The sequence below is a fragment of the Watersipora subatra genome, chromosome 1, assembly GCF_963576615.1.
Source record: "Watersipora subatra chromosome 1, tzWatSuba1.1, whole genome shotgun sequence".
Classification (NCBI taxonomy): domain Eukaryota; kingdom Metazoa; phylum Bryozoa; class Gymnolaemata; order Cheilostomatida; family Watersiporidae; genus Watersipora; species Watersipora subatra.
Genome location: NC_088708.1, coordinates 12,746,016 through 12,763,008, shown reverse-complemented (window position 1 = coordinate 12,763,008; position 16,993 = coordinate 12,746,016). Strand labels below are relative to the sequence as shown.

Sequence of the window (16,993 nt, the reverse complement as noted above, 5' to 3'; positions counted from 1 at the left end):
AATTCAATTTTGGTAACTCGATTTAATATACTTTGCTCGGTGTTATCTACTCATGCATAATTCTTCCTTACTGCGCTTTGCTAACTATCGTTAAGTCGGTAAATAAGTCCGATCAAATAATGCCGTAGTTTGATTTACCATACGTACATTTCGAACCAGTTGGGTCTATTACTAGAGGCGAGTTACTTTTATTATTTTTTCAGTACATGTACTAGCAACGGCGCTATGCTTAGCTTGCGAACTCACAAAATAAACGTATCAAAATAGTAAACCTATCTATAAAGTTCTATTACAACGGAGAACAGTTTATTCTGTAGTAAAACCACAAATCCTAGTCATTCATGAGGATAACTAACTTGGCAGATGCGACGCGTAAAACTGTTTTATTTTTGCAATCTGCTGTCTGTTGATTACGGTAATATTTATAACATCTGTTACTACTTATAATATAATACTTGTGTCACTTAGACAACTTTTAGCTAGCAGAAACTAGTATTTGAAACGATCTGCTTAATCCCCGAAATTAACTTCGGGGATTAAAGTATTATTTTAAACTTGGGTTAAATTTTGTATTGCTATATTTAATTGTTCATTAATTATATATGGACTGTTATGATTTACTGCAAAATATGCCAAAACTATACAGCTGATTTGCAATATTGGTTAGAGTTCGACACGTGAGTTGTCAACAGAAATTAACGTTCGCAAAACTGACGTTGAAATTATCTATGAAATTATCTATCTGTTGAATATTAGCAAATATTGGATGTAAGTTCTCAGTCGACTGTTGGTTGCATTTTGAGTTATTATTGCTCTTTTTTATCAAAGTGTAAGATTGGTTTAGCTGTTTAAACTAAGAACAGAGTCCTGGCCTGCCAATCCAAGAGTGGGGCAATGCTTGAGATTTGGGTTTGGGGCAATTGTTATAAATGTTTTATTTAGGTATTGAAGCTTTACACTAGAGACGCTCTAGATAAAATACCTAAAAGCCAACTTTTGTGGTTGCCACAGCTTTTTTGTCTGTGGTTGTGTAATTAGACATCGCAACAATAAATGCTAGTCAATATGTAGCAATAGGATATTTTTTTTAATTAAGACAGTTTAAATTTTAGTTGAATATATTTTGTTTACTTTAAGCAATATCAACTTGAGCAGAATTTCGCTGTCATTGTGAGTTGTTCTTCAAGGTGACTCAATGAAATTTTTTCACTATGGAAATTCCCTTATTGGATTTTTGGCCATCTATCAAAATTTATTTCATTCAAATAGTAGCCCATTTAAAAATTTTATAATGTCATATACATGTTTAACCTGTTAATCGCATCCTTGAGTATTACACTTGAGATGTGAACTGCATACTAATGGCCATTACGTATTGTATGTTTGGAGTGTTTAAACTAGCTTATATTATAAGCCGACGATGTTTTTTTTTTACATGGCTTCATCACTTTAAACCTTTTTTTTTATTTTATTGTTTTTCATTTACATTTGACTTTATCTAAAGCACAACTGTTTTATGTCGCGTTTTAACTTTTTTCATGTTAGATGCTCAAAACCACTCGTAGTCATTAGTATTGTTTTAAGTTTGTATTAGGCTTGTGCAGGTTCTGTGTGTTGAAATAGTTTGCTAACACAAGATTATGAGATCTTATAAATGGCTCATTTGGGCAAACAGTCACCTAATTGGGAATGCCGTGTATATAGCCAGAAGTGTTGATTCCAGTGACCGCGAGTAGTTTGTGACCATATTATTAGGCTTTGCGTGCAACATATGCATATACATCGGAGTTGCACAGGCGCTGACAGAGCCATCGGTCACTAATTATGTTTAAATTGTCTTAAACTGAAGTTTTATCTCATTGCTTTATAATCCTTAACTTAAAATTTTTTTTCTATTAATTACACTTATTGCTCTGTGTTAGGATGGTCTTACAACCATCGATAGACTGAATCACAGATTCTCACAAATGTTCTCTTACATCGATTTCTTAGATATTATTGTTAGATATTCACAGCCGATGCGTTTGCTATTGAATGTGGCTGTTTGCAGCTTGTTGAATGAAAGCCCAGCCGACTAGAATAACTCATTTGAAACGTTATTCAATTGCCAAATGTTGTAACAACATTGTTCATGTTGGTTCAGAACCTTTGACTATGATGGGAAAAGCACTAGAGAAAGTAAGGACAGCTTGAGCTGATATGGCGGCTTGGCAGGTGCTAGTGGCCGTGGGACTGCTGGTTCTAGTACAAGGTAAGTTCAACGTTTTATTGGAATTATTGCAACCTCGTTTTATGGCTCTAACACTTTTATCTTATTAAGCGTATTCCCAGACTTGCAGGTGAGGGATTGCGCAAGAAAATGTTATAGTAGTTTATGATGAGGTAGATAAACTTCATTAACACTACTTCTTGGATATGGAAAGTTAAGCGGAGTGTTCGCTCTATTGCCAGTTTATGTTAATTCTGGGTGACAAACCACTGGAATGCACGTGAATGACTCACCTGGGACAACGACTCCTTGTTGACCTTATGCTATACATGATCTTCCCAGCAACCTCCAAGATGCGTTGGCAGTCAGTTACCGTAAAACCTATCTTTATTTGAACGGCATGGTGCTCTATTTTTCAACTCTTTCCCATTAGTGATGGTCAAATCTAGGTGGCGTTCAAATAGAGGCTGGCGTCATATTTTTCAAATAGCTTGTCAAAATTTTACGAAATAAATTTAACCCTTTTACTGGTGAAGCAATTTTTGCCTTTATTTTGCACTCTCCATCGGGCGGAGCGACATTAACCCTTTTAGATACAAGAAATCTGATAATCTATCTCTAATTTGTCGTAGATCAGTAAATAAATGTATTAGGAAACTGGGAAATATATCTACCAGTTCTTATCTTTTGCTTGCAATTAACCTGTGATGATGTTATAGCCTGTGCCTCACTTGGAAATTTGTTGGAGCTTGCAATTGTTTATTTCATTCTAAGTTTGAAGGCTTTTTGTTATTTTATACCAGTATGTATATTTAACAATGTTGAAATAAAAGCTCATTGCACTCATTGATGTTTTCTACAGGTTGCAGCCAAAAATAGCTTTTCCTGCACAGGGGAAGAAATGTTATTAGGGTCGATCCATAAGCTTTATATAAAAGCAATTATGCTATCAAATAAAATGTTATAAATCTGAAAATTTGTAAGTTATATAATAATAATAATTTATCAAATGTTACAAATACACATCCAAGAACGCGTGACATAAACAAACCATACTTATAATAGATGCAGAAACAAAAATTAACATTTTTGAAACAAAAATATTTGCATCGTTTGCTCAGACAGTTGTCTGATTGTTGCTTCTGTTTGGAACGATTTTATCTTCTGGCTGTTCAATACCTTTCACAACGTTTTCTGACCTCAAGTCTTTTTTGAACTCGGCTGAACTAGTCGATATTAGCGTGTGGTCGAGCTAATTTCGCACAAATAATGATCAATTCTTAGCAGCACGGCCGCTAAGCACAACTTTTAGCCTAAGCGCAACTTTTAGCCTACAAATATTTTTCATATAGGGTTTACCATCATAGATGTAAACCAATTTTCACATCTGTCGAAGCATCAAGACCGCGTTAAACAAGAAACTACTTTTAGCCTGATACAGTTATTAATTATTTCTATGGTTTCGCTTTCAGTTTTAACAAAAAAATCGAAAAGCTTCGAGATTTAGCTCAACGCTGAACTGCGACCGAGCATCGTATTTTTTTCTAATGTTGGAAAAAAAGTTCGTAATGAAGTCCGAAAACGGACTTCAATACAAAGAAAGAAACAATGAAAGAATTAATTGTGAATGATGTAATCGATTCATCAATAGTACGATTTTGTGAACACTTTGCTACTGATCACTTGATATTATGGGTTCATGAAGACCATAGAATGTCAACGTGGGTGGCATTCTATTAGAGGTTTTACGGAATGTCTCATTTACTGAGAATTGAAAGGCGCTGAAAATGCAGGACTGCAATGTTTATCAGCCTAACAGTAATTTTGTATTATTTTAATTCTTGTCAATTTCAACTAACATCGGCGTCTCCTCCCCACCCAATTTTGCTAACAATAATAACAATGTGCTTTCTGCATGTAATATTAATGGTTGATTGACAGCTCTCGCTGATGGTGAAAAGCCTGTCATAACGACATCTCCGTCAGACGCGTATGTTGCCAGAAAAAAGCCCTACACCCTTGCGTGCCGTTACGAGTCTTCAAGTGGTGCCACAGTCACATGGTACCATAACGGATCTAAGGTGCTAACCCCTGTCGACGACCCCAACTCCAGGTACACTGTGACTGAGGAAGGAGATCTATTTTTTCTCGAAGTTTTAGAAGGAGATGTCGGCTCATACTACTGCAATGTGACCAATGGATATGGATCTGTCATCAGCAGCAACGCCACCCTTCACTACTCCAGTAGGTGCTCTTGAACAACTCATCTGATTTTATGTCATACAGAAAGGCTTTGTTTTAATGCTTGTTTATATCATTCTCGACTATTTGAATAGCTGGTAATTATGTGTATATGACAGGGTCAAGGTCAACACCAACTGAATGGAGCAGGCTCTCCATTAACTTGCCATTATTTCCTCCACTCTGTATGTTGGAACACTGAGTTTTTATTGCTATTAATTCATGTCAAAGCAAATAAGCGTGTTGCATGATTTTTAGTGTTAGTCATTCCATTTTTCATCAGGGGTCATTGCGCACTGTCACTCTCCCGAACTGCTTGTTTTAGTCAGAACCAAGGCTTTTCTGTCTAAACTGATCACGGCTTCTCAGAGAGCTTATTCAATGAAAGGAAATTAGAGCAATTATTAAGTTCTGCAGACAAATACCAGCAAAGCTTATGCAAACATCATCTGCACATGGAAGGTTTTATCGGAGTGCGTACACGTGGCTGGGATTCTCTCAGTATTCCAACAGTCTTTTGTTCACGCATCACTATGATGAAAGGCAGTAGCATGCAATAGGCCCTCTTTTGTCTCATATCTCTGTTTGTCTGGCCAACTGCGTACAGGTTGTGTCTCAAACACTACATCGGCCATCAGGCAGTCTTTCAACAAAGTGTAAAGTCATCTGGCCTCAGCCTAACACTTCCATCACTCGTTAATGCACTCCTTTATGGTTGTTTCATTGCCCGCTGCCTCTCTGACTCAGGCCATTCTTATTTTAAAATGTCAGCCACTAGTTACCATGATCTTTATCATTACTCTCAACAAGTCGTTAATTCCTAACTCTCTCTTTAGTTTCTTTGTTTGCGTATTGAATAATTCATAATTAGCTTGTCTCTAATAATAGATTTGTGCCAAGGGGCGCGCTAGTACTCAGTAGTCTGTACATGTGAGTTAGACAAAGCTTGCATAATCCACTCACTAGTAAATTAATCAACATCATTTGAGAGCTGAGAGGCTTCAGCAAAGCTTTTTTAGTGCATTATGAATTTATGTTGGATAATTTTTTGTGCAGGTTTAAGCAGTGAATTTAGACAGCAGCCAGCACCTACGTACACCGGAGTGACTGGTTCAATGATAACGCTGCACTGTCAACCGCCTAGAGGGATGCCTGAGCCGAAGGTAACTATTTGCTTAGTTGTACTATCGATGGGTGGAGGGTTGAAGAGAGCATCGTGTATGTCAATGAATTATATAATTATTTAAAAGAGGTTATGAACAACTGCTTGTTAATAATGATTAAAATTTATATTTGCCTCAGTGGTCAAACAGTTTGGTATTTTCTTCAGGTGCGTTGGGAGAAGGATGGGGTAACTCTTGACATTGATAGGGACCAACGACTCGCCATAGAAAATCCGCCTGGTAACCTTGTGATCAGAAACCTTGAAGTAGCAGATGCAGCTGAGTACGTCTGCATCGGGAGAAATGCTGCAGCTGAAATCAGTTCTCAACCGACCGTCCTTTCTGTGCATGGTTAGTTCTGGCGATGTTTGATCGCCTTGTGTGAGTACATAGGTCAGCTATTGCTGTTTTATGGCAGCGACTACGAAGGACTGCAGTATTGTTCATTGAGAAAGTTTATTTCATTTGAGGGAGGCATGTCCGTGCATGAGAGCACTTGCTGTCAGTAATCAGGTCCATATGTTGGGCTCATGCCTCATTATTATCTACCCACATTGAAGGGAAAGTAAGTACATACAATGGAGTTAGGCAGCTTCCACATGTTGACTCGTGTGCTGCTGTATTGAGTTACCCGTCATAACTCTTCACATCGCCTTCACATAGGATGAAGTGCTCGGTTGTGAAACGGACTATTGTCTACTCACACATCTACCTGTATGTCGTTGTTGTCCTCTCGGCGATTACTTGTCGACTATGTGCATCACAAACCGGTGGGTTCTTCAATGCAAAGTCAAAGCAGCTCTCAAACTTTTGCGATAGTTCGCCGATTGTACGCGACAGTTTGTACAATGCACACCACTTGTGTGATGGTGATTGGCTATCGCTGATCGCTCGATCTACATTTTCTTTTATGACAGTTGCTGCGGGACTGGTGTTTCATAGTTTCTGCAACCGCATTGTATAATGAGAACACTATACCACGGAAACTCCGCTGTTGTAACGCAAATGGGTTGGTGATAGTGTTAACATTGTTATCACAGATGATCATTGAAGTATTGCGGGCTTAACACGGACAAACTGCGATATAGTGTGACCCAGCCTTTAGACCTATATGCATTTGCTTATGGCTTGAACTTGCTAGTCATGGTTACAAATCTACTAAATATTTTTGGTTAAACTCGCTGCTAGAGGTCACGGCAATTTGAAAGTATAGTATGGAAAGTCTTGAGTGCTTTGGATTAATAACATATTGATCGTATAGAAGCGTAGCCGCTCTTGCTTGCTACAGCAGCAAAGCACTAACAATTATACATGATAATAATTAGCAAGGGCCTTTGTCTCTTCTCTATTCACTGTCCTGTGCATTGAAACACTAAAGACAAGTTGAGCGCATTGAAAGCCTTTGTTGTTAACACAGGTTTATATAAGCAAAGCAAGTTGAAGGTAGTTGTATAGTTTTACTCATTGAAAAGTAGGGAAAGCAAAGTCGATTAATAGCGGGAAAGCCGGAGAGTTTAAAGGAAGAGGAAAACCTTGGAGTAGAGAGGAGGGAGGAGGTGATCGCGTTAGGGATGGGTTAAGAGCAGACTTTACGAACATAGAGCATGGTCCTGTACTGGTCCCAGAAGAAAGTACCAGCTAGGGGGTGGAGGACAGGACAAACCCTATGAATAAATAACAAAGTCTTGTACCATTCCCAGAAAATAAAGAATTAGGTGGCAGGATGACCTACCCTACTCCTATATGCAAGGAGCGTAGCCTTGCACTTCTCCCTGGAGATACTTAAGCATGTAAAGTTAATGGGGAGAAACTCATCATCGTTGTCTGCATCATTAGAGTGCTGAGTGACACTGATTGATGTCCTTTCAGTGTCAGGCCTTTCACTGCTTTCATATTTGTGGTCCAGCTATTGCCTGGTTTCAACTTGAGCCGGGCTTATAGCCATATCGCAAATCATTTTTGCATTTCTCTCATCTCATTGACTAATTATCTTTCGCCAAACGCCTTTTGTAAGTTTTAACAGTTTTCAAAAATTAGCTCGCCTTTTCTGGGAGTATTATTTGTGGCTAAAAGTAGAAAGAGATCGTACAACATAGCCAGTTTTATTGGAGAATATGTTGGCAGCATATGCGACTAAAATAAATGTTATAAAATATCGGCCAAAATAATTTACCTACTCGGGCATCGCTTCGCGCTCCTTGCCACACTTCGCTGCTCTAAAACATCAGCTCGTTTAGTCCACTACTTTGTGGTATTTCAAGTGCTACCTACATGTATGTAGCTTGCATTCTACTTGTAGATTGGGTCTTATCTTCTGTTGGTTTTTGTTACAGAAAAGCCAACGATATCGCTGCCTCCTATTGACCAGTTTGTGAACCAGGGAGGCATCGCCAGATTCCGATGTCAGGCTTCAGGTGATCCCGAGCCGATTATTGAATGGGAAATGGACGGAGCTAACTTGGACAGCTCCCGCACTCGAGTGCTTTTAGATAACACTCTAGAGATCAGGGATATCAACCCTACAGATAATGGAGGTACATCTCCAAATAGTTTGGTATTTATATTTACGTTCAAATGCCGTTCAAATGCCGTGCATTCTTGTGGTATGTTTTCACTATGTTTGTCGGCCAAGTTTGCATGGCCAAGTTTGCATAGCCGGTGGATTTACACGGATATGCTGCAGCTTTGAGATTCTGGCAGATTGTAGCGGCTCTTTTCCTATTATTTCCTGTGCCGCGCTGCCAGTGTCAACTCGAGGTCGGATGTCACAGCTGCCGTGTCAACACTGGCCTTTATCATAATTATCACCGGCTATCCCTGCAAGTTGTTTGCTTGCAAAGCTATTCATTACCCTCAAGGTGTTGGTTTCAAGCTCGGCGTGGCGATTTACCGCAATTGTAAACATCTTCCAGCGTATTTTGCGTCACACAGCTAGTTATCTCTACTGCCTTTGGGATTTGCATATTCGCTCTCTTGTCTGTATTCGTTGTTTGAGTTCTTCTGAATAATTCTAAATTCTCAAAGTTATAATTCAATGACTTAAGGCAGCGTTTAAAGCTGTTCAAATTGCTCATACATGAAGGTCAACCTTTTCTATAAAGAACTGCTGGAGCATGCTATCAGCCTATTATTGAGGACTGGCTTCATCAAACTTACTCATTTATTCTCATGATTTGCCAATAATGCCTCTCATTGGTCATATATTGACCATTTAGGTTCAGAGCTTAAAGTCATCTTGATATATTCTTTCTTTTTTTGATAGCTATGAAAAATTTATTGCAATTTAAAAAGGTGCAAAGGGATTAGCTAATGCATCTATTGCTATGCCCGCGACAGCGTGTGCTCGGGAGAAACGTGTTTACACTGATGAGAACCACTCACTTTGGTGCCAGGCCTGGATACTGCACTAGTTCAGTTGAGAATTTCTCTCTCTGGCTTCTATAGTAATAAAAATAAAGATTAATTATTCCTTATTAATCTTTATTATTAACCTTATTGACTCTCCTTATTTTAATATTCTAGCATGACCTTTAAGTGTTGATATATTTATGGCAGTCAAGTATAACACTGTTGGCATATTTCCTCTATATTTATTCATGTTATCGGTTTTCTATGCTTTGAAATGTTTGAAACAGTAAATAAAAGCATTCGCCGCTCAGATGTTGAAAGCGATCAACTAGAGAGTGCTGAATAGAAATATCATATGATAAGTTATGAAAACAACAAGACTGTTATTACTTTGGACTGCTGCTGACTGAAACTAATTCGCTGATTATAGATTGATTTTCTTACAAACATCTGTCCAACTCAACTGAAAGCTAAAACTCGCCTCTCGCAGTGCCTCTCGCAGCGTTACGCGTGTTCTCCAGTCTCTCTAGTCGTATTTGTCTACTAGTCTAGTTGTATGATATGAATTGTATTAGCTTTCTTCGCCGAGTACATTTCTTAGAACATTGTGATGAAACTAGAATTACACTTTTATTATAGAAGCTCATGGAATAATGTGAATTCATCTGATTATCAGTTTAAAATTAAAACTCAAATTTTATAAGGTTTTTGATTAGTTCATGACTTGGCTGTCTCGTGGCTGTCAAGTCGGTCAAGTCCCTTGGCTGTCAAGTGAAAGTAAGATAGTAGCTATAGATGTAATTGGCATACAAGTCTGCAGGGTGTAGATTGGCTGCTTGGCCCAGTATTCCCTTGCTAATTACTAACTCGTGTCTCCACCAGCTAGATAATGATGAATTAAGCTGTGAATGACCTGAAAATGTGCGTATTCTAACTAACAACTGGTGGTATAGGAGTTCCCATCCAATTAAAGAAGGGATGTTCTCAATTGTGATGCCAAGTCAAGTACATAAATTGTGGTTACTCAACAGCGCTAAAGAGCTTTCTTTGGTTCGCCTGTAGACAATGCCTTCTGTCAACCATTTTCTTTAGCATTTTTATTGATATCTCTCCTTCTTTATAGTATACCGCTGTAAGGCCAGCAATCCTGGTGGTGTTGTTACCGCCCCTGCGCAGCTGTCGGTACAGACAGTTCCCATTTTCTTAGAAAAGCCCATATCGAAGACTGTTGGAAGGGGAGTGCTAGTTACATTTCGCTGTGTAGCCTCAGGATCTCCTCAGCCAACCATCTACTGGAGCAAAGCGCGGGTAATTAGATTGCAACATGTGTATGTTAGAAACAGTTGTTAGCTTTTTGAAATTAAATAAAAACCAGCACCTGTTTAATCGCTTACCGGTTTCTGTCTAAAAGTTCATGACAGCGAGGTCTTATTCTGTATTCGGCCTCTGACGTCATCCTCTCACTGAAGTATGGACAGTTCTCAGGGATGTTGTGGCTATGTACTGAGCTGTCAGCCATCTCGCTGTCAGCTACTGCTCCCGTTGCTATGAGATGGTATGCTATGTTGATTGATATAATAGACTCAGCATATAAACATGAAAAAGCACTCTTTAATCTTGTCTTTAGATAATTAATGCCTTTTTGTACAAATGAAGACTGAAGCTTTCTCGCGGAGACGATCGGCATGGTACAGCCATATTTCCAGTTTCAGACAGCTCCGCATAGCGGTCTCTCTCTGTCATTGTGTTCTCATCATAGCATGGCTTATAGCGCTTGAACATTTCCTCTTGAAATATTGCAGTTTTGAAAAATTCTGAGTTCAGGCCATTGTGATGAGTTCCTCCAGATTCCTTGTATGATACTTTATAAAGGGACTTGAGTTTTACTTCTGTATGCATGGATTAGAGCTGCTGAGTATAAGGCTCTGGCTGATATAATCATCTTCAGATATATGCATTTACGCATCTGTCATCTGAATATAATTTTTTTTTTCTGGACAGGATGACACAATGCACCTCTACCCTCGCCAGTCAAAAGGTAGGTTTTCTGTGCTCGATGATGGCTCTCTCAGAATATCGGACAGTCAGCCGGCAGACAACGGTGTGTACGAGTGCTTTGCTAGCAATGCTGGTGGGAGGAACAGCTCTTCCGCTAATCTCAGGGTTAAAGGTTAGTTCATACATTAATCTAAAACCGCAGTATGTTTTTCTTTATAAAAAGTGAGACAAAATCAGCGCCTCGGCTGCCGGCTGTGTCACTCCACCAATAGCTGGCAGCGAAATAGTTTGTACCCATTGGTATGTTGTCGTATTGTCAGCCTGAGGAGCTAATTGTATTCTAATGACTATTCAACCTGTCACGAACTTGTGAAACAGTTTATAGAGCAATCATGATCGATTTATGGCTCTCCGGGAGTGTGGAGTAATTCTACTGCCCATGTAAATATTTACTCCAGAATAGCGCGTTGGTTGCTGATGAAAATTTGGCTCAGACACCTGCTAACTGACTTAGTAAATAAGGTATAATTTAATAAATAGCCAGCACATAAGTGAAATGCTGCGCGCTTGTGAGCAGACAATAGGAGAAAGGAAATCGTCAGATTGGTAATTTATCAAAGAATGAAGGAAAGGTGATGGATGATGATTTCACTAAAGCCCATTATTGCCGTATGCTTATTCAATTTAACAATCAACTCCTCTCCGATGTTACGTCTATTCTCTTGACTCATACCGGCATACCTCTCTTATGACAATCGTCTTCCCGCTGCAGTCCTCGCTGCAGTCCTCGCTGCAGTCCTCACAATCCTAAAGCACACGTTAAAAGCGTTGAATGTCAGATTATATCAAGTATTATTCATATAAGCGCAGATGAGCCTCTGTGTCATTCAGGAGGGTACGCCCGCATTATTCGCTACTAGGAGTCGTGTCAACCGTGTTTTCAAAATTCCTTGATTGCAATTCTATCAACGTGCTATGTGGAACTTTATATAGAAAGGCTATTGTTCCATAGTTTATGCAAGGATTGTGTATTGCCCTATGAAGTTACATACTGACAGATATTTCCAATGATCATTTCCTATTGTTTTTGAATAATTTGGAAAACGCAAAGAATGTACTTTTGCTAACATAATCGGAAAATGTGTGCAATGTAAAAGCGCTATAAACCAAAACCAGCATCTGTGCATCGGGCCGATAGCATGGGAGGCAACGCTGGAGCGCTGCTGCATCAATGTGGAACAACTGCTGTCGTACCCACCAACTTAATCATACGGAACTTTTTTGTCTTGTCAAGTACATAGCAGTCCATCACTCTATTCTCATGGCTGTCAGTCAGCTGAGCCAATCTGTTCCTTGAGTTGAGTGCAAATGAAAATGTTTTAAATTGCTTCACATGGTAAACAGTGATGTGAAACTCAACACTGTTTATATTGGAGCAGTAATGTAGCTTGTATGGGTATTCAACTGACCGTAATATATAGGCTAATTGTTCCCTTCAATATCATTAATAATTAAAGTCTTCCCTTGAACATAATCGAGAGTGTTTCACACTGTTTAACTTTAAATATTTATTAGTGGAAATAGGGTATTGCCATTAGTATTTGGTGTCTTATCAAGTTGCATCGTATGATATGTAGTAGAGATCAGTCCTCATGGTTGGTCATCAACCACTTGCTCTCATTGTGGTTCTACACGCGTGTCATATTGCATGTTCGTCTTCTAATTGAAGCCTGTGCACTGCATTCCTTTGCTTGTATCAGATATCCTGTGAAACCTCTGCTCCTCATGGCCAGTTTGTGAGTTAGCTTAGCGTGTGTACGTAGCCCAGACACAGATGTTAACTGAGATACAAATCCTCATGTATTCCATCTCATTGATTATTTAAATCGAAATAGTTTAGAAAGTCATCTCTTTGAATGGGCAGCGATTATAGTCTACCAGGAAGCTCTTACCATGCTTTGATCTTGTCGAGTCTTTGAGTAATATGGCTAGTAATATGGCTAGTTGTGGCTTTACTATTGGAAACTACCACTTATGCTTTCTATTTATATTATATTCAAAAGTCTAGCTTTTCTAGCTTAGTCTAGCCGGTTGCTATCCCGGTTGCTATCCGCGTTAGCAGTCAATAATGAGCTCTTCAACGCTGGTCCCCTGACACAAAAGAGGAAGAGATTTACAGTGATTCTAATGTCTACTTAGAGTTACCCTGAAAATATTCTAATGCTTTTACTAATGTCCTGAACAAGCCGCAATCAGTCATTAAATGTTTCTGTTTTATGTTATCGGTGCATCTCTCTGATGGCAATATTTATTGGACATTCATAACTTAGTCCCTTCTGTTTTGTTACAGAGACGGATAGTAGGCCCCCACCTATAATCACCGAGACACCTCGCAATGTCACCGCTGCACTCAATCAGTTCGCTGAGCTACAGTGTACAGCCTCAGGCACTCCCTCTCCGACAATAAGGTGGACTCACAACAAACGCCCTGTGCTTGCAGACGCTCGAATCTCTATCAACAGAGGCAATCTCAGAATCACTGGTCAGTAATGGGCACACTTTTCTTCCATTCTTTCGCAGTCATCGCGTTGACTTACATATATTTGTTGGCATAAACTGCCAGCTCGCGATCATAGACATGAGAAACCGCTGTGACTGCAACAGCTGCAGTGGCTAGCAACAGCATAAAAGAAGAGAGAGAGTGTGTTGGGTGCATTTTTATGTACTTAGACGCAGCGATGGCCAATGTCACTTGACACATCGCTTGCAAGGCTATGGGCTGAATCAGTAGCTAGGTAAAGTATCATTGCTGATATATCCATAGTCTGGTCGCTGACTATTGCCTGTACCTTACAAACGCCGACTCCTACAAGTCCTTAAATTTATATTTTATCCTCAAGAGGCTATCAAAATTCCATAAGCAATGTTATCAATTTAATTCACTTCTTAAGTTACATAACCATTGTTTGTCCAACCTGGGAGATTAGGAAGGGTGGGGCCTGTAACCCGCTGTAATCTCTACCCATATGTCTCGTGGTCATTTGTTTTATAGTTAAGCACTACTCTTTGCTGCTCTGTTTGGTACTTCAAAGACTGGTTCATTATATGCTGCAGATGTAATGGTGACAGATGGAGGCGAGTATACGTGTTGGGCCATCAGCGAATCCGGGGATGCCTCTGCTGCCGCATTCCTAAATGTCATTGGTTAGTAGAAGTCAAATCTTTTCATTCGCTAATCTTTGAGCTTATAGGTATAGTAGCTGGTAGGTTTTGTCTTTCAGAGAGATCTCTGCAAATAACATTCATTTCTCAAATAATAGCAAGTTGATTTTCTATGGAAGCATTGTTATGCGGGAGGCATTGAGAAAATCTGTATGTAGCGTTGATGAAGGTAGAGATAGAGAGACGCTCAGTTTGATATTGATACAGTGTTTGTATGAAAACATTTAGTGTGTGCACCAACTGTTCGCGCAGTCACTGCCTGACAACAAAGCCTTCAGATATGAATTTTATAATCAATGACTTAGTCAAGTTGGCCGCTGAGCACTCCTATGGCATTCCTATAGCGCATGTCCTAGTTCAGGTGCAGTTCTCACCCTGGTTGTCGTTCTCCGCTATCTTACATGATTCCTTGTGCACGGTGCTTATTCTTTCTTTATTTGGTTGCAGGCACTAGGAATAATGTCATAGAAACTTTACTCCCTTCAACACCGGAGAGGCCTATGTCATCACCTGATGAGGTCACGGATACGTCGGTGAAGCTATATTGGGGTGCGAGTGCCGAGAGAGATGAAGTATCATTTTATAGTGTGGAAATATTTACCCTTGAGAATCGTCAGGTTTGTTAATCGCTTACACAAGTTCTCTGTTTACTCCTATTCGTGCCTGGCTTAGCAGTATGTACTTGTTTGCTAATGAAGGCAGCTTGGATGAAGACAGCTCATTAGACAGGGCTGGCGCTGCCTCCCAAGGTGGTCAGACGGCTGGACAGATGACCGACTGAGTACACGCGTATTTCTGTACTGAATAACAGCATGATGTGGATATGATAGTCTCACTGCTTCTGTATTTTAGACTTGTGGAATTTGACTAGTTTCAGTATAGCTCCATCTTCTTAGCTTTGAATGAGGATTGCTAATCCAATTGATTGAATAGTCGTCTATCTGAGTAGGTTAATTATAACTGATGTGCATGTGTAATGACATTAACTCCTTACCCTCGGGACATCCTTAGTGTCTGTGTGTCCATCTCTGATTTTCCGTCATACTGAGGGTCTGTCATACTGAGAGTCTGTCATACTGAGCGTCTGTCATTTAGCCGTATGCTTGTTAACTCCAGGAGTTACCCCAGCTCTCTATTTGTTCATCTGTTCATAGCTGACATCTTTAGATAGGAAAGTCTTACAAAAACAAACCTAAGTTTTGAGAATTTGTGTAACAATCCCGTGGCGACTTTGTGGAGACTTTGAGCTTTGAGAAAATGTGCTTGGCTCGACAGTGCCCATCGGTTGTTCGAGTCTTTGTTTCATTATAGTCTGAGGTTTGTGTGATTTTACATCTTAAACTTATTTAGAATTTTGTGAAGGCGATGCGATCTTTACATAGAACATTGCTGCATGCTCATTGGTATAGGAGGGGAGTCTGATAGCTACCTTTACATGTTGCTACAAGCCGATGACTAGGCATAATTCCATGTTTGCAAGTAGCAGGGAATCATTTACATGCCTACTATAAACTTCATATTTGGATGTCGTTTAGGGATGGGAAACCGCTGTTCCCACAACTACTCAACCATGGGCTGTGGTAGGGAATCTACAGCCAGGTACGTCATACATAATGCTGGTGAGGGCGCACAACTCCTATGGCACAAGTCAGCCATCTCCTGTGACTGACTACATTAAGACTACAGGTACGAGTCCCCCTCCCCAGAGGTGGTCAGATGAGCAGATACAAGACAACATGAATCGTACTACAGTTGTACTTAAAAGCCTCGATGTGCTCAGTTCTACTGCTCTTAACGCAACATGGGAGGTAGGTCAAGGCTTCTCCTCTCATACTTTTACCAGTTCCACTGCTATCAATACAATGTGGGAGGTAGGTCAAGGCCTCTCTTTTTATACTCAGACTCCCACACAAGCTCAATACTTGCGGCTGCAGTTGAACACTCTCAATATTCTCCTAGCACTGACTGTCAAATGCTGTTGAATGTATTCTAATAAGACAGTGGTTAAGTTCATGACCTTGTTCGGCATGTCTTAGTAACTGAGTTGTGAAACCTTTTTAACACCTTCAGGAGCTACCAAATTGATCCTCGCGCACCTTCATTGCACAAACTCTGGCGATTGTGTTGCACATATTTTGTATTTATAGTTTATTTTGTATTTACATTTTTATGTGTTATTATTGTACATTGGAGTGACATGTTTAAATCTCTGCTGTTTGTTGGATACTCTGCAGTCAGCCTGCAGCAAATCGCGCCTTCTCATCTTCTTACTTTTAGCCTAGCTGCTTGTGATAATTGAATTTGAAATTTAAAAATTGTGAAAGGCTATTACAAATTTTGTATAAATAAGTTATTTCAATTTTATATTTCCATCATTTAAGCTTGACTAGCTCAGTATCTCCATCACAACCGTTACCTACACACCTTCAATCTCCTGTATCACCAAGACTACCTTTCAATTTATACGTTTTTAATGCAAACATCAAGCGACAATAGAAACCTCCTGTTTTACCATTAATTTATGGATTACGTTTTTTCCAATGACGTTTTTGTATAGATTTATATGTATTGCGTTATCAAGGTTGCCATAGTAAATATTGATAGATTTTGGCTGTGGAACAAATTGAACGGCAAACAATGTATTCTCAAAAGAATCGTTAGTCCAGCACACGACGGTTCTGACACATGAAATAAATATTATTTTGTTTCTCGTGTCTGATGTCATGGGATTGCTGAAATCAACGATACATTGGAGACTCGCTTTGTTTAGATACGTAGAGCAAGTGAGGAGTTGTTACTAGCTGTCATGTCT

General features: G+C 39.5%; 1 protein-coding gene across 3 annotated transcripts in view; it reads left to right on the top strand.

Moving 5' to 3' along the window:
• The first annotated feature begins 295 nt into the window (after positions 1 to 295).
• The window catches only part of LOC137385286 (roundabout homolog 2-like), a 29,799-nt gene continuing 13,101 nt past the window's right edge, over positions 296 to 16,993 (top strand). For all 3 annotated transcript variants that reach the window (XM_068071732.1, XM_068071731.1, XM_068071730.1), the window contains exons 1-12: positions 296 to 415; positions 2,144 to 2,251; positions 4,151 to 4,453; positions 5,507 to 5,613; positions 5,781 to 5,964; positions 7,947 to 8,147; positions 10,085 to 10,269; positions 10,963 to 11,131; positions 13,310 to 13,501; positions 14,074 to 14,163; positions 14,629 to 14,798; positions 15,717 to 15,989. In XM_068071732.1, the coding sequence (XP_067927833.1) occupies positions 2,200 to 2,251; positions 4,151 to 4,453; positions 5,507 to 5,613; positions 5,781 to 5,964; positions 7,947 to 8,147; positions 10,085 to 10,269; positions 10,963 to 11,131; positions 13,310 to 13,501; positions 14,074 to 14,163; positions 14,629 to 14,798; positions 15,717 to 15,989 (1,926 nt within the window). In that variant the 5' untranslated portion in view covers positions 296 to 415; positions 2,144 to 2,199. The remainder of the gene's footprint in view (positions 416 to 2,143; positions 2,252 to 4,150; positions 4,454 to 5,506; positions 5,614 to 5,780; positions 5,965 to 7,946; positions 8,148 to 10,084; positions 10,270 to 10,962; positions 11,132 to 13,309; positions 13,502 to 14,073; positions 14,164 to 14,628; positions 14,799 to 15,716; positions 15,990 to 16,993) is intronic.